This window comes from Pezoporus wallicus, unplaced genomic scaffold (assembly GCF_028554395.1).
Source record: "Pezoporus wallicus isolate ANWC-B61680 ecotype Strahan unplaced genomic scaffold, APGP_CSIRO_Pwel_v1 contig_1181, whole genome shotgun sequence".
In the NCBI taxonomy this organism is placed as follows: Eukaryota; Metazoa; Chordata; class Aves; order Psittaciformes; family Psittacidae; genus Pezoporus; species Pezoporus wallicus.
In genome coordinates, this window is record NW_026641428.1 from 1,345,475 (window position 1) to 1,363,514 (window position 18,040).

The 18,040-nt window shown below is 38.0% G+C and overlaps 2 protein-coding genes across 9 annotated transcripts in view; one reads left to right on the plus strand and one right to left on the minus strand.

Annotated features, from left to right (window-relative positions):
• SLC4A10 (solute carrier family 4 member 10) overlaps nt 1-2,574 on the plus strand; it is a 150,599-nt gene extending 148,025 nt beyond the window's left edge. For 5 of the 8 annotated variants that reach the window (XM_057423655.1, XM_057423653.1, XM_057423650.1 and 2 more), the window contains one exon: nt 1,452-2,574. In XM_057423655.1, the coding sequence (XP_057279638.1) occupies nt 1,452-1,518 (67 nt within the window). In that variant the 3' untranslated portion in view covers nt 1,519-2,574. Of the gene's footprint in view, nt 1-572; nt 599-1,451 lie in introns of all 8 variants that reach the window. The other 3 variants (XR_008974121.1, XM_057423656.1, XR_008974120.1) reach the window with 2 other exon arrangements.
• A 2,375-nt stretch (nt 2,575-4,949) lies between these two features.
• LOC130607053 (dipeptidyl peptidase 4-like) overlaps nt 4,950-18,040 on the minus strand; it is a 42,169-nt gene continuing 29,078 nt past the window's right edge. The window contains exons 21-27 of the mRNA XM_057423812.1: nt 17,177-17,371; nt 16,199-16,253; nt 14,068-14,167; nt 12,331-12,395; nt 7,023-7,095; nt 6,699-6,772; nt 4,950-5,866 (exon numbers count right to left, since the gene is read on the minus strand). Coding sequence (XP_057279795.1) covers nt 5,768-5,866; nt 6,699-6,772; nt 7,023-7,095; nt 12,331-12,395; nt 14,068-14,167; nt 16,199-16,253; nt 17,177-17,371 — 661 coding nt within the window. The 3' untranslated portion in view covers nt 4,950-5,767. The remainder of the gene's footprint in view (nt 5,867-6,698; nt 6,773-7,022; nt 7,096-12,330; nt 12,396-14,067; nt 14,168-16,198; nt 16,254-17,176; nt 17,372-18,040) is intronic.

Consider the following 18,040-nt stretch of genomic DNA (forward strand, 5'->3'; position numbering starts at 1 on the left):
GTTTTACTGGTATATTATTGGACTTGTCCTTTCTTAGTTTCCAATTTCTCATGACACTGAAGCCCACATCTGCAGGTGATGCTCAGGGATGTGACTCTTCCTAAATAGATGGAAGACTTTCTTGGTATCATGGAGGCCCCTAAACCATGGGAATATTTTAAGACTGTAAGGCAACAACGCATCTTCACTGTTTGCTTTTACTAAGCACAGGTAACTCTCAGCCTGCTGTACTGCTGCACTTTAAATTCACCCCCCAGGAATTTGTTTGCATACCCTTTGTGTGCAGAAAGTGTAACATACCCAATTCTATCACTGTTCTACAGAAGGTGATAGATTTGGCAGTTGAAGTGGCAGAAGTTGGTATTCTTTAGCTATTTCCATTAACACCTCTGGAAGCTGCCACAGGCATAGAAGTAAGCTTTGGCTGAACTGAATTGTATCCTTAAAGCAATTTTTATGTGAAGAAAAATGTCAGATGATTGTAAAATTGTGCATGAATCACCTTAAGAATTTGAGAATTGATCTTGCTTTTTTTAAACCTTGTGTAACAGCCTATTTCTCATTCATTCTAGTTAAGGAATTATTCCCATGAAACCTGGTAGGTTATGTGCTTGATACAGGTTTGTTCTCAGAACCATCTTTACTTTTTTTTAGATACCCTGCCACTCTTTTGTTAAAGGCTTGATGTGCCCATGTCATGGAAGCCTCTTTGCATTTTCCTAGTGTGACTGAACTCATTGCGAGAACGTGATTTTTTATTTATTTATGCTGTTTTAAATTAGGACACTCTTCACCAAAAAAAAAAATCATCTGCTTTGCACATATATTGCTTTCTCTAGGCAAATCAACAGTGTCATAACTGGAAGGAAGCTGAATCCAAATCTGAACTCTGCTTCAGAGTTCTTATTGATATGGCTTCTGATAGATTTTTCAGGCTTTACGGGTCAAAATGGGGAATATTGTCACTCCCCAGCCCCCGTGCTTTTTCCTGCCAAATACTACAGCTGAAAATTGGCTTGCACCGCTATAGTTCAGAGACATTCCTTCTAAATTTACATTGAGCAACAGAATACATTTTAAAGACAAGAAGTACTTGTGACCTCTTGTTTGTGCCATTTAAGAGAATGCCAGTATTGTCTGAGAACTGTACCACTGCCATCATCTAATCAATTAACAGTTGTATTTGCCAAAAAAAAAAAAAGAAGAAAGTGTCTGCCTTTGCTTGCATGCTGGCTGACGTCTGTTTGTACATCTTAAGTTCTCTATCTCATCACTAAAATGCTGGCTGATGTCTTCTGCACCATTCGGCACAAACTTTCACTTGCTTCCCAGTTTGTGCTGTGCAGCATGAAAGAAAAATTAAAGTATCAGTGCAGTGTTGGTTTTCAGGTACATCATTAATATACACAGTAGTGCTACTGTAACTCTTTTTTTCCCCCTTCTTTTCCTAGTGCTGAAATCAGAAAAGAGAAGAAAGCTGACTCAGGGAAAGGTGTTGACCGGGAGACTTGTCTATGACTTGTTCTTCAACTAATTTTTTTACAAATGAATGAAAGGAGTGCCACAACCACTAAATATATATGATTTACCGTGTAACTTTTGTCTTTCATCTCAGACTAGCACAGGTAATGTAGTGCAATATTTGTTTCATTTCACCTTGTCTACATGTCTGTATCATCTAGTATCTGTGTAAATGTCTGCAGTAGCCAGTGCAAAAAGTCTTTATGTTCTTTGCTGATACTGGCCATTTATCAGTGTTTGTACCATAAATCTAATAAGCAAATTTTTCTTTCAAATTCAACTTTAGTGGTAGTAGGTTTGTACTGTATTTTACTACTTTTTTCTGTGTGAGAATACTTACTAATCTTTATTCAAGATTAAAAACCACCTAACTCACATAAATGATTTCAGGAAAGCCAAACTGACAGCAAACATTAAAGAAGTTTTTAAAGTAACAACTGATCTGACCCTGTGAACAAACTAACAAGGATAATCCTTTCCTCCTCAAGCTGTCCTTCTGAAGTCATGGATTACTCTTGCGATGAGGATTGCAGGGTTAGATTCTGTATTTGTGAAATTTTCCTTGATTTAATACAGTGTATTTAATATTCAAATTTGTATGTAGCTGGAACATAGTCATATATATTTAAAAATATGTACTAGAACATTCCCTTACCTTAGTTGAAAAACTCCACCACATCCTTTGATGTGTGAAACATGGGTATGGTATTTCTTAATATTCAGTCTGTGATTACAGTATCTTATCTTGTATTGTATGACTGTTGCTGTGGTTGGCCAAACAACTAAATTATGTCAATAATCAATCTATTATTTTATAATAAAGAAAAATTTGTAGATACAAGCTATATCCCACATGCAGTTATATCACCTGCCCAATGTTTTTCTTCTTCATTGCCTAAAATACAGCCACATAAAGGGCATATTTATATTGGCCTCTCTACCAACAACTGTAAACCTCTTAATTTCAGAGATTAAGTGTATAATACTTAATATGCTGATGTTGATTTTGTTACAGTTCTTCACTATTCCATCAAGTACATTGATTAAAAGATAAAAACAACTTTACAAAGTAAAATGTGGCTTTAAAATTATTGCAAAGATGTTTTTCATAATGGATTTTGTTACTGCCTGATCCTTCATGCCATTCTTTTGTGTAAAACAAGGACTGTGAGATTAGGTATTGAATTCATAGAGATGTGGAGAAACAGTTTTATTGAGTAATTTGGAATTCACTGATTTTTAAATTTTTTTAAGGTAAGTTTTTAAATTACTAAATGAAAGATAACTCTCGTTATTATGCTATTACCTTGAATCCTACCAATACGAATTAGTCTTGTAATCTTTGTAATAATTCATCTACAGGAATCTAGCATTCCCCAGCTTTCTAAAATATGATAATCTTTCCACAGATTTCATGCAAACAACATTTCAGATGCATCACATTTTAATTATTCCTTTTAATGTTTCTGTGTGTGCGAGAGTGTGTGATGTTTTACTACTGTAGCCATAAATGATAACTGCATTTTGCTGCAAACTAATAGGGTTGCTGTTTTGAATTTGACTTTGCATTATCAAAGCCCATTAAAAGCCATTTTTATGGAGGAAAAAAAATATAATGGACACAAAGAAGGATTTACATTTAACTCAATGTTTGTATTTGTAAATTTAGGAAAAAAAAAAAAGCTGATGCATTAAGCTAAAATGCTTTGTTTTGTGTACTTGATAAACTGTAAGATTCCAATTGTTTTAAGATTAGTATAGAAGTTCAATACTGGTTTGTCCCGAGAGCAGCCTGGTGGTGTTTTAATATGTTGCTGACTTTGTTACAGATAACATATACAATCAAAATGTATTAGTTTCACTTGACCAACTCTTAGAATATTAAGAAATCAGTATATTCAATGGCATTCTGTATTTCTGTTCAGTATTTCAGAGTGGTTTTATTTTAAAGCACTCTGTTCTTGTGTGAATTTAAATGCTATTCCAATGTTAATCTTAACGTTCTGAAATCACACACAATATAAAGCAAATGTAGTGCTATATTTACTTCTAATTTAATATTCCTGGTCAAAATTACTCAATTTCTTGGATGTAATTTATTACAGAAGTTTATGTGTACATGTGAATAGACTGTTGTGTTTTTCACAAGACATGTTATGTGAAAATAAATATTTATCCTAACTAATTTTCAATTTTATTTTCACACTGCAAACCTCAGAAAACCTATGTAATATGGTACAGTATTTTAAATGTCTACCTGACACTTGAATATGCTTCACTGTAGAGTGCAGTTCTGCTCAGTGAAATGTCACTGAAACATGAAACAAGCCAACAGTGGTGGCTTGCTGTGCGTAGTTGACAGAGGTTACAGTAAGGGAACACATGTAGTTCTTTAAGTACGAGAGCCTAGTTAATGTAGTTGTCGGATTACAGAAATACTATTTTTGGTCTATATGACACTATTGCCCCTTGCTTCGCAAGTGATCCAGAAGTTCATAATGATCATCTTTTTTATAGCCTGTCTGCATTGCTGTGATCTATCTTCAAACTGATCTATGTTTCTTTCCCTTCAGTTAAAAGAATCAGAGATGAGGTTGTTATAACCTCTTGGAGACAACTGACAGCCTTCATCCTACCTCTAGAGCTTGCTTTAACAGTGATGCCAGTCTGCATTAGAATGACTAGTAGTGTGAGCCCAAACTTCTTTATTTTGTGAGTCAAGGAGGTTTTGGTTTGTTTATGAACCCCTTCTTTTTTCTCATTTAAGGACAAGCTGCATGAACTTGTCTTGATGTTCTTCCCCACCTCCCTTGTGCTTTATCTGTGTGTATTTACATTTATCCGTGTACTTTTACATCCAAACCTAGTGTCCCCAGTAACCCACAATACATACCTGACTGCATGCTGGCATCTAATAACAAGAAGTTTAATGTCAGATAATCATGTCACCCTCCATTACATGATACTATTAAACAAAAGCAGAAGTTTCACTGTTATTCTCTCAAAATTAACAGTGATTTTTTTTTTAAATTCTAAGAGTTCATTTCTTGAGCAGCATTTTCAATGATACAGACTACACCGCCTATTCATAACTTAGTATCTTTTTTTATTTAAAAGCAGCACAGTTTGTAGTACATGTGGGTTGTATCTTTTCTATATGAAATTAAGAAAACTAATCATCAGCTGAAGAAGTCTACCTGGAATGCTAAAGATAAAGCAGATGGTTACTGGCAGGCTACAAAGAAAAGAAAGTTTGCTAAGCAGCATGTTCACATGAGAGTTAGTTACATGAAAGTCCAGCCTTTGCTTGAATGCTACTTTTCATTGTAATGTTTTATGTTTTGAGTGCAAGGAATGTATCCTTTCATCAGTAAATGGGAAACTTGAAAAAAACCCCACAAACCAACCAACCAACCAACCGATTTTCTCCCATAGAGAAACAATGGTGGGGTCCTAGAGTTCCCAGATAAGAGTTTACCAGGGCAGATTTCCACAGTAGCAGCCTTTCTGACTATAAAGTAAGCAAAACTCACAGTACTATGATAGGAAACAAAGAAATCCAGTGCCACTGGTTTGAACAGGTATCATTCAAAAACTTTGGTGAAGGCTGCTTACATGCCTTCCTTGCAAGGCTTCTACAACTGTACATGAGATTATTTACTTAAGGAACTGCAGTAAGCAAGTCAGTATTTTTCTGCTAAGTGTTTCATTCTGCATAGAGAATATTAACATACGAATGCATATTAACATTGCAGTATTCCTGGTACTACTTCCAAAATAATAATTGATCAAACATTAGGTAATTTCTGCAAAATCTGGTTAAAATTTTATCAGTACTTTCACAGAAATGATGACAGGGTTAATTTTATTTTTTGTGGGAAACATTATTATATTTGTTCTTCAACTGATCTCCATGTTGATTCCTCTGTGACATTTTCATTATTCATTACCCTACTATAGAAACTGGACTGTTTCTGTTTTATGCTGAAATAGCAGAAGGTACTGATTCAAGCAAGTACCGTGCTTTCCAGAAGTCTGCAACATACCTGCGTTCTGGTGACAAGACCTAATTAAACATAATGGATAAAAATGCAGTAGCTGCGTGACAAAAGCAATCAATCATTATAAAGATTAGGATTTTGTTGTGTACACAGGTATCCCAAGAGCTGATCCTTATCTCAATTCATACTGGCTCAGTGTACATTAACTAGAGAGTATTCTAGGGAAGTACCATCACTTGCTGGTGCTAGGGCAGTGAGAAACACTGCTTTATGAAGTGGCTCATGTGGGTATAAATATGCTTATGTGCTTGACCACTGATGGCATGGTCTTTGTCGGTGTACCACTGCGGGAAAGAAAAATACAGAGAATGTTAGTTCTAGCTACATCTAAATCAAACAAGATAGAGAGACATAAAAACATGTGCAGCCCTTTAAAATTAGCCCAGCATGGAGGCATGATACTTCAATCCCCGCTTTGCGTGTGGGATGCCCCATCTAGTCGTACTAAAAGTACGAAATGAATATGTGGCTTGTCCAAAGGGAGGGTAGATGCAGCTCTACAGTTTAGAACAGCACCTCATCTCTTGAGCCTGTAAGGCCCGTGTATTTGTCTGAATGACAACCACGCACTGGTGCACTTCCTTCTGTATTTCATAGTTTTCAGCACTGCTCCCCATGAGCTGGGAGAAGGGAGGAAAGGAAGAGCTTGCAGCTTAGTCTGTGAGTTTTCATGTACAGCGTAAGAAGGGGCAAATAACTACTTGTCTTACCAGTTCAACAGAGAAACACCAAACATTACCTCTGGATAGGAAGATAACCTGGACAGATTATCTTGGACTTTAGGATATAAGGAAGGCTTAACTTCAGCTATCTATCTCTAAAATGCTATTCACTGGACTTCGGGTATATGCAAAGATTGGTTTTGTCTGTTTGTCTGAGAGCACAAAAATAACAAGGTGAAAGATTAGGTAAGCTGGGTCAAATACAATTTGCTGCTTTACATTTTGTCTTGTACAGAAGATACATGGATGGGTTATGTTAAAATTTCAGTCACTGAAAATGAAATACGAGTATGTGAACTTTAAGACTGCAGTTAATTTAAACCTTACAACAGAGAGCTTTTACTAGTCTCATAGTACAAACCCATTTTTATGATTATAAACAAAACAACCATACCATTGCCTGAAAATCCACTTCAGCATCAACAAGAGCTTTGGAAATCTGTGCTGCTTGCTGAAAGTGAACATTATCTGAAAAGTGGAAGAGAAAGAAGAAAAAGGTAAACAAAAAATAGCTTCTGTATTACTCTAGGGGAAAAGCAAAGCAACGAACACAGCAAACTCCCCAGCACTGCTGAGTGAAACACAAATCAGTTGCAGAAAGCAGTATTATTTTATTGACGTAAATTTAACAGCCTTGCCCCTTCATGGTTTTGTTTTGTCAGTAGTAGAATTGCGAACCTGTCTGTAATACTAAAATGTCTAATTAACTGCAACTCACCATCTGCTGTTCCATGAATAAGGAGATATTCAACTTCCTTGAATTTTTCAGCTCTGGCCATTACTGTTGAACTCTGAAATTACAGAAAAGGGGGGTGGAAGGAGGGGGGAAGAAAAAAGGTGCTACTTATTAGAAGATGATTTGCTACCAACTGACTTTGATTCCTGTTGACATAGTCTGGGGTCCTTCACATAAAAACAACCACCCCTGCTCCCCCCTCCACACCCTGAAGTAGCATGTTCACATATCCAGCAGCACTGTGCTCGCACTCAAACCATTCTGCACTGATCTGCCATTATTACCAAGGGTTATGTCTGCAAAGTAACAGGCAATTCCAGAGGGGAAGAGTTTTGCGAGTGAGATACACATTTAATGCATCGCTAACATGTTGTTAGCCTGCAGCACACCACTTGCCATAGGTTTCCTGTGCGACTGCAGACAAGTTAAAGAATGTTGCCATGGCAACAGTGCACCCTATGATAGCAAGGAGGAAATCTTGCAGAGCCTACATGTGTTATCTTCCCCACCAAAACATACACTAGTTCACATGTAGGTAAGTCAACAGAGCTAATATTCCACCAGTCTCAAGTAAAAATGGGTGTCAAAGTTTAAAACAATGCTCTCCCCCAATACAGTAGAGAAATGCCTGAAGGAAGAGACACTAGATGACATCTATAAATAGATGTGAAGCTCCATTTTGGGAACTGAAAGACAATACGGTGATAAAAAAAAAAAAAGGCAACTAATCAAGAAACTTAAAACACAGTAACAACATACTCCCTAAAACATAATAACCACCTGATCATAATGTGACTAGGTACTAAAGAATGAGGAAAGTAAGAATTGCAAGTAAGATGTTTAATTTGGGAAAGGAAAGGGAATGGGATAGTGCTCTGCCATGAGAATGGGAAGACGACAAGGGACAAGAGATGGTATTTTGGGTTTGACAAGGCAATCAGTATAATGGGGCAAAAATACACTGATTTACATTTCTTTCTATTAGCAGCATTATAAGGATTCTCTGATGAAAATAACTGAATCCCTGTGGACTTTTCTCTGTATTACAAGACCTTAAAAGCTACTATGGCTAGGAAAAAAAAAAAGAATAATTTTGGTTTGGTTGTGGTTTAGTTTTTTTAATTTCTTCTGCACCATGTACTAAGGCTGTATCCTTGCATATGGATTTTCATTTAGTACCCCCAAAACATTGTATTACCAAGACACAGAAGTGTTCTAATTTCTTTATGTCTCTTGTATACTCATGAATCTTTAAAGCAAGCATGAATATTAATTAAATGGCAGAATGATTTACCATAACCCTCTCATCACTGCAAAGATCTGATTTCCCTTAATTCAACCAAATTTAAAAAACAAGTTCAATACAGAGGGGAAAAAACAGCACCCTCCAATCCCTAACACTGCAATTGCCCTCTTTTAATAGCGAAAGGCTGCAGAGCACCAGAAATCCCAGCTAATGTATGGTGGTAATCCACACACACTGGAAGGATGACATCCACTGCAATGACTTGGTATCATGGAGTAAGAACAGATAGTTATGAGAGTGCCAAAATTTGGAGAGAGGCCTTTGATTCAGTGAGCATTGGTACAGCAGCCAAACAAAAAGAATGACTCAGAAAGTAATGGCCCAGTGATATAAACAAGCAAGTAAGCAAACAAAAAACCCCAACAAAACAAAAAAAAAATCAGGAAAAACTAAGTGGTATCCTTTGAGTGAATCATTTTCTACATGTGCAGAGGGAAACTTGATAGGTTGCCTTTACAAGCTTTCTTCCAGCAAATCAGTGCTGATTAAAGGGACAGCCAGCCTTCTGTGAGTGGGAGCCTGACTTGAGCTATGCTTCTGCGAACTCAACTTTCCAAAAGCAGTTTGAGAAAGGATGTCGTTATTTTTCCTCTCCAAGCCTTAAACAAAATAAAGCTATTTATTTGCTAAATACTTCAGAAAGAAGGAACACACAAAGGAGATGATACCTTCTAAGTTTTTTTGTCACTTAACAAGTGATGTCTCACTTGCTGTACCCATATTCAACAGTAAGAGTCCCTTCCCATAAAACATGCTTTACAGATAGAGTACTGCCAAAAGAAAAGGTTGCAAGATTGGGATCAATCTCAAGGTAGGCGCAGTTACAGCACAAAGCAACAACTCCATCAGCTAAACAAACCTGAAGTGGACAGCAAATAAAAAATTACCCTATCCACAATTATACTGCTGGGACAAAGGATCTGAAAAGGTAATGTGTACAAGTGCTGAGAATTGGGCCCTGCTGAGCGTAACTGCCTCTTCTAAAGATCACCCAGCAGTCAACATTTTATCAGCACTCCACAAACAAGTTAAGGTTTGGCTGAAACTGAAGGTCTCTCTCCCTTTAGCATATTCTCAGATAATAGAACAAATGTCAAATCAGTACAAGATGGCATATTTACAAAATTGTACCCTGTTTTGCATAACCTAATGATGCAGCAGTTCTTAAGGACTGAACATTTCAAATCTGCTAGAAAAAGATTGCCAAATCTATGACTGTTTCAAACACTTGCCAGAAGCATATCAAATTCAGAGTGAACTGCAAAATAATCTTCTCACAAGTTGAACAGTCTCTTTGGTATGCTTTACATGGCTACTGCATCTGACCTCCCGAGCTCTGCCCTGATGATTTAGTCTTTACATCAGGGATGTTTCCTCCCAGGCAGACAGCCTCTGCTCCATTCAGCCTAGGATCCCTGCACAATTCCATTCGGAGCTCCACCCATGCTTATTCCTTTCTTTCACAAATCTCTAATTTTTAATAGTTCACAACTACCCTAAAAGGCACAATCAATCACATCTAATTGGCTAACTTAAAGGAGTGGGAGTCATCCCTCAGACTTGTCTCTTGACAAAGAGCATTTAACATGTCAGATTCTCTTCCTTGAGTAAATGTGAAGCTCTGTGTCCCAGTAATACAAAGGTACGGTGTACCCCTCTCACCATAACTAGTTTCTTCAGACTAAATATTCACTCATTAATTATACTCTGTGCATTAGGAAGGCACCTAGCAACATACGTCTTCTTTAAGCAGGTCTGTAGACAGTCTCATTTCTTTTCAGTTAGGGCATACACCCTACAGAGTTTATGCAACCTTTCACTTCTCAAGAGAGCTTGTGCAGTAGGACAGAGAATATCTGATGCAGTGCACAAACCTGACAGTACAGTTAACAGTTCAAAAAGGCTCTAACAGCTTCAGCTAGGAGAGCTTTCAGTACATGTTTTTGCATTTACTTGCTAAAAAACATTCAGTTCAGAAAACAGCTCTCATCAGAGACAGGGGGCCAGGAGGCTGGCTGTTGGGACTGGGACATTGAACAAAGGGGCTGTAAGCCAGGAACATGCTGGGCTGAAGGCAGTAAGGTCCTCAGCATCCACAGAATCCCACAGCCCTTCCACTGATGCTACATGAAAAGCAAGAAACTTACCGCTTGAGCTACTCCATCCCTCCAGGTTCAAATGGAAAAGTAAATTCCAAGTAGTATGTTATTTGGGGCTTCTAACAATTAATGAGGGCTTCGGTTGCATTTTCCTATCTCTAGAAGCAGCAGTGAAGTGTGACAATCTGATCTGTGCAATTACCCCTCCTCCATCCAGCCACCATTCTTCCCAATTAGTCCTCTGAGTAACACATTTGAAACCTTTAGCTCTTTGGTACTGGCAGTTTCAACGTGGCCATTGCCAGCAATGGATACTATGCCAAGAAAATCCGACTCCTGGCTTGAAAGGATTAAACAGTCCTCTGTTGCCATCTGTGCTGTGAAGCTGGTGAATGACTTTGTGCACCCAGAGCGTTAACGTTCGTTCTGCACGACGACAGTAACTTCTATTTACATTGCTACCTCGCAGACCTCCTACTGTTCCCACTGCCTTAAAGAAACAAATTTGGGAAAAGGCAGGCAGGTGGCTGTGGGCTGCTGGTCAGTCTCTGGTGAGCCCGAGTAGCTTGCTGGTTAGAGACGGACACAGCTCTAAGTCTTCCAGCAGTCACTAGTATTGACCTCAATTTTGACTGGAGTATCTGATATAGCAGCTGACAAAACTAGATGGCTGTAGCGATATGACAAAACAGATGTTTCAGTCCATATCTGTATGTATTTGTATGTTTTACCATACTTTTAAATCAATGCAACAACCCTCACTCTTTTCCCCCACTTTCCCATGACAATTACTTCTTCAAAGCATCAAGACACAAGTGCTAAATTGTTTTCTAAGCCTGTTTACCAACCTAAACACTGAGAATGCCTCACCTCTTTGCCTCCATCACCCATCTTTGGTTCCGGCATCACCATGGCTGAACACCCCTGTAAAACATCCCAAAAACCAGGGCACAAAGAACCCCCCAGATCCATCACACTTCAACAGCCACTGTATTTCCACCTAGACCTGAAATTTAACAAAATCTTACAGAAAGCTTGGGCTGCCTTGCCCTATGCCCGGCTATTACTCATCTACTTCAGAAAACCCCTGATACAACAACAAGAGCTGGCACAAGGAACAGTAAGTCAAACAATTCATCATGTCATAGCAAGGACAAACGATCCACAGGTATTGTTCAACCATTAGAAGACCTGGAAATTCTTTCACTTCTGATCAAACATTAGACCAAACCTTGAAAACCCTGTGATTAGACCAAACCTTGAAAACCATGTGATTTTAGCCCCTTCATAGAGATGGGGCTAAAATTCCACCTCCAACTTGGTCTGCAATTCGCTTGCTATGATTGCAGTACAGTCTTGCCTACCTGTCAAATTTCCCTAGTCTTTAGGAGATTTTGCTTTCCCTGAAAGAAGCTCACAGATTCCCAAAACAAGAAAGTTCACACCATACGCATCTTTTAAAAGTTGCATTTCAAAAAGAACCAGAGTACATTTGTTTTGGTGGAAATGTTGTTTAAGATAAAGCATAGTTTGCCCACGAGCATATTAAATTTTAAAACAAATTTGTTTCTTGGTGATTAAAATAAAACAGATTTTACAGCTTGTTTTACAGTCTGCAAAGTAGCCAAATGGAGCTGAATGTAAAAGAAACCAAAACCTAACACACCAAACAAACAACAGAAAACCCACACCATACAGCAAGGAGTAACTACCACATGCAAATCCAAACACATGAGACTACAGCCTCTAAAAGCACAATGCAACAGAGCTGGAAGAAGAAAAACTTACTTCTTCCCACAGGGAAGGAACTAGACTCTATAAAGAAAACCAGAGTGGTTTAGAATATAAACACCACTTCATAGAAACAAAGTAATGTATTTCTTACATTATAGTTGTTCAGGTTATCACTTGCTATAGGAAGACCCATGTATCGCTCCGTGTATATTGAATCTGTAATAAAAAAAAACAAAACAAAAAACCAAATCAAAACCAGAATCTGCGATTTGATTTTCAGTCAGTCTGTCTACCAGTCTACCCACTGATACAAGAAGTAAGAATGCATACAAAAAAACGGAAGAAAAAAAGATAAAAACAGGTTTTCCACAATGAGGCTTGTAGGTAACCATCATTATTCAGAATATTTAATCTTCTTGTTGCCATGGACACCTGAATGCTGAATATTAATAAAGTACTTTGTGTCAGTGTTACCTTATTGTTATTCTTTCAGTAACCCTAACAAAATTACTGAAAATCTTGCAGTAAATGACTAGCATTGGACAAAACACACATTTTATCTAAATTTTTCTACTAAAAATCTGTAAAATGAAAATGTAGCAGTAGATTAGGAATCACCTTAGCTCTATGTTATATACAGTAAATAGTATGCATCTCTGATTTTCCAGATTCTTCAGCATGGTCTATTTCCCTTTTCTGCAGATTTGCTGCTTTATTTTTAGCCATACAAATCAATGCTCTGTTGTCATAGTCTAATGTCCATTTAACTTCTCATCAGTGTCAGTGTTGTTGCACTGGCTGGTTTTTTTTTGATGCCGAATATGCTTGCCTCCATAACCCTTTCCTTTATCTGATCAACTAAAAGTGGAATTTATAGATCCTGATCTTTGTTAAATAAAAAAAAACCAAAAAACCAAAACCAACCCACCACAAAATTCCTGCCATGCTGTAATATTCACATCCAACACCAAAACATTATGAAATCTTCCTTAGAGCCTCAATGGACTACTGCTAATACCTGGCAGTACGATTTGATCTGTGGAATTAGCCAGAGCATATCATATGCTATTACACAGACTCTGTGCTAGCTGCAGAGTGATAAATTATGCCTCGTTTAGCAGAGGTTTGCCAGGAAAAGCTTTTTTTTGAACATTTTTGGACAAATCAAAACCAGAAAAGATGTAAAAATGTGATCATATTGTACCAGCGGGTATTATATTTTTAACTGTATATAATTCTTTTAATCTGGGAGGAGAGTCCCTATAACTGTATTCATAGCCTCATGCAACTACAGCCTTATAGACTGTAAGCTTGAAGCACATACAGACTTGCCCACTTGTTCAGGTTTTCCTCAAATCAAGCTATTCATAAGATTAATTTTATAAAAATCTAAATTTTATACTCTAAAAGGAACAAACCTAAAGACAATTCAAATCCTATTCTGTTACTTTGAGTGAGTAAGTTAGAATGCAAGTTTGATATAAAGCTTCACAGTTCATTCTTCTAAGTGAAGTAGCATTTTGAAGAAGGTAAGTCTAATAGCCATGGATTTCTGACCGACAATACTGGGCTCAGAACATGTGGCAGCTTCAGAAAGCAAACACAGACACATTACAGTAATCCTACAAAATTACAATAAGTTTTGCTTCATTAGAGGTTAAAGACGTTACCTGGGACTGTGGATCTGACCTTTAAAATGGAAAATAAGATTTAGGGAATTGGTGGTTTAATTTCAAAATGCAGTACCCATGAGTTCATAAAAACAGATCAAGTGGCATTTACATGGCATCTACTAGCTAATCAAAGTTCTGTGCTATGAATCAACACTTTGCAGCATGTGCACTGCAAGACATATGGGAATCCTTGTAACAAGGAAGCCATCACATACCATAATACTGCCAACTTGACACAGGGGCAACCGCTATTCCACACTTGAACACGCCGCTTCCAGAGCCAAGCACCATGGAGGTCACATATCCCCCATAAGACTGAGAAGAAAACATTGCTGTTATTTTAGTAGGAAAGAAAAGGATGGGGCCCATCTGCTAAACAGTTCATCAGACATTTATAGGCTCAGTGTTTTTCATATTAATGAACTCCATTCTGAATTTGGGTCAGATCTCACCCAACCTGCTCAGTTGGGGAAAAAGGCATCAAACAGTGCATGGCAGCTGTGGCGCTGATGAATGAGAACTTGCTGGGGAAAAAGGGTGCAAACGCTGCTGAACTGTGACTCAGCTAAGGATGACAGTGTTTGGTAGCACCGTAGGTAGCAGCGAAAAACAGGAAACAAGACACTGCTGAACTGCTGTGTCCCTTTCCGTGCTGGGGGAGTGGGTGGAAGCAGAGCTCAGGCCCACAACATGCCCAATGAGTAGTTGCACTAAGGCAACTGAAGATTTACAACTCCCTCAGAGCAGGCCTACGGCAGCTCACTTGCTAACTCTCCTCCAAAGCGTTGAGAGCAAGACTGTGACTGGGGAGTGAAGGATCTTCTGCAGAGTCTGTGGGAGGAACTGTGCACCAACACACTCCTTGCTATGCACAGAAAAAAATCACTCATAGGCTAGCTTGATACACAGATGAGTAAATATCTGACACACACTTGAGCATCCAGACAGCAAGATATCTAAACAATGTCACTGACCACCCAAATGACTGCCCTTACTATAGTCTGAAGGGGTTATTTAGGAAAATGTGCCCACCCACATCAAAAAGAAGAGCAATTTTTGGATCTCACTCCTGTCTTGAAACCAGATGACAGGCAAACGGAACTGTTCAAAGCCCTTAAATGTTCGCCCCAATTTCACACTGAAGTCCTCCCAATGAGATAAGCAAAGTAGTTCACCTTCATAGTAATTAAAACCACATATACATATGTTACCTAACCTAGCCACAGTAAAGATATTATTGCTAAGATATTATTGAGATTACGGCAAACAAAATTAATGTACCTAATGACAGCCTGAGAATCTGAAAACTCAAGAGATAAAGAAAATCTGTTTGCTAACAGGTTCAGCATCCAAGATGCATAAATCCAACATGGCTCCAAAGAGGATTCCACTATTCATCCCAGGGTTCATAAGGAATAAGATGGTAATGCATTTAGTCTCCATTTCTGCAGAAAGATTTTCCCTCCCACTAAGGTTAATACTAGTACACTTGACTTCATGCAGCACAGACATGTTGACCCAAACAAGAAAAGCTAGTAAAGGTATCATCATCATCCTGCCGTCAAGCAATTTACTCACTGGTGCTTGTCACCAGCAGTGACCAAATTCCAGCTAGCAATTTAATGCAAGATCTGCATTTACTTAAGCATACTATGCTTAAACAGAACATGCAAGAATACTCCCCATGACCAGAAAAAACACTGAAACAGCTACCTGGGACAGAAATGTTCAGAGTTTGAATCAAAGAGATGTCACTAACACTGGATATGCACTTCGCCTTGCAGCTGAGGGGTGTGTACACTCTGTTAAACACTCCCCCTCTACTGTGACAAGTTTTAAAGACGCATTAAGTCAGTGAAACCTGGTCTCTACTTGAATATAGTGCTGAAATAAAATATAGCCAAGCACAACAACATAGCAGATTTTGGTATTTTCAGGCTGCTATTAAAAAGACAACCATGGCATGCAGCTGCTTCACATGTAAATTTACACCTTCTTAAAAAAAAGGAATTAGAATAATTCAACTAATCCAGAGTGACACTGATGAATATATACTTGGGTCATTTTTAAAAAATATTGGTTCATCTTGTACACAGGAATTTGGCAGTATCCCTTTGTTTTTAATCCCTCTAGTAATCCTAATTTCTGTTTCAAAACCTCCTTAACGCTTGCAAAGGGACAATGTATACAGGCATTGCACTTCATCAGTTCATGTACTGTCCTGTGCCATGACCCCAGAGATGCCTCACACTTAAGTGCTCCAGCACCCTCACACACACACCACCACAACAAACAGCTGTTACCATTAAGTAAAAAAAAAAGTACCAAACTTATTGGAGTACTTACCCAACCCCAAATAGCTATTCTGTCCTTATCAACAAAGCTCATTTCAGAAAATTTTCTAAAACCAAACAGAATAATTAAATACTTAACAAATTGCAAGTATCTGCCATTATACAGACATGCCTGTTTTCCATCATGTCTGCCTCTTCCTATTGTAGAAATAGTAATTTTCTACTTCAGAGTGACTGCATAGGAAAACATAAAATAATTCAGGCACGTGTATCTTTAAAAAAGTCAGGAAAACATCTGTGCTTGTGAATATAAACCCCTGGACACTATGTAGAAGCCCTCAAACTACACTCATTGACATTTGTATTGTATTAGGTTAAGTTGCACCACCTGCCTTGCCTTTTTTTTGTCACTATTTTTTTAAAAAGAGGAGCAACACCCAAATTGCAGCTGTAAGGGACAGGCCAACACCTGTAGATCTAGCCAGGGTTTAAAATAAAATAAGATTCTGAAATGCTATTTGTTTATAGACTCCTTAACATTTTATAATCCCCAAAAGCAAACCCTGTAAGAATACTTCTTTGTGATACTGAGATTTTCATGCTGACATCATTCAGTTAGTGAGGTTCTACAAGCATAAACCAAGTGATGAACATGAACTATGATACAAAGGGTGAGTAGCTCATACAAATAAATGCTTCACAACAGAAATCTTTAAAAAGCTTGGAGTAATACTTCCAGCTCCAAGTTCCTTGGTAGCATGCTCTTTTACTGATGTGACAGGTATCTTCTCTATAAAATCAGAGACATAACAAATTTGTATTACAGCATTAAGTCTTCCTTCTTTTTTGAGTGTAAAACAATGATTTGCCTACAAATGACACACTTCAGCATAAAGAATTAATGCAGGGTTTAGTTATGCTTTTGACAGTGATTCCAAGATGACCGTTCAAAACCTTCACCTTTGCCCCCCCCCGGCCCAATAAGCACAGAAAAGAAGGAGCAGATGTTGACCATTTCACTGTAGCTCACCTCGCTGCTGCTATCTGATCTTCCACTTCGTATGTTCCCAGCCTTCGGTTTACTGCGTGCATAATTTCATCCCCTTGGTATCCACTTCCTCTGCCATCAAAGCTGGCCACAATGATCTGCTCGGTGCTTGCAAGGTAAGTAGCCCAGCTGATCCGGAAGACATAATCCACTTTCTGACTACAGGGTCCTGCATACCTGGGAAAAAATGCCACAGAATTCAGGCATTAATTCTCCACATATTCTCGTATCAAGCCTTTGAAATACAATTATTGCTGACAATTTTCAGCCAGTAATGACGATTATTATCTGACAAATTAAACTGAGCAAACAAGAAAAGCATCACTCACCGACTCCAAACTGCTGCTTTGTCTACGCACTAAAAGCAATACGCTTTTTTAAAACGTCAACTGTTAATCAAGAAAACAGACTGGATTTTGTGTTACCGCTTTTTGCTCCAATAAGAAACTTTTATTATTTTGATTTTAAGCAGGTTGTCAGAAATGCAAATCAAATTGTTTTTTTTGTGTTGGCATATCTAGTCACCTGAGCTTCAAAGCAATACTCTTCAACTATTTCTGTTCCAGTTACCCATCATTTATTTGGTTAAAGTCTGAAATCAAGAAATAGCCTTCATCTGGGAAAATGAAAGAGACCTTTTTCTGCATTTTTAGTGCCTTATCAGTGTTCCCTACAATCTAAACTTTCCTATGCAGGCTGAGGAAAAGAAAGAAAACAAAGCATTTTTCTCAGTATTAAAAGCAAAGAAAAAACTGGTAATTCTCTGTATCAAGCTTTGTTTTTTACACACTATGCATCCTGACACTTCTGAAGTGATTTCTGATTCATATCTGATCACCATGAAGC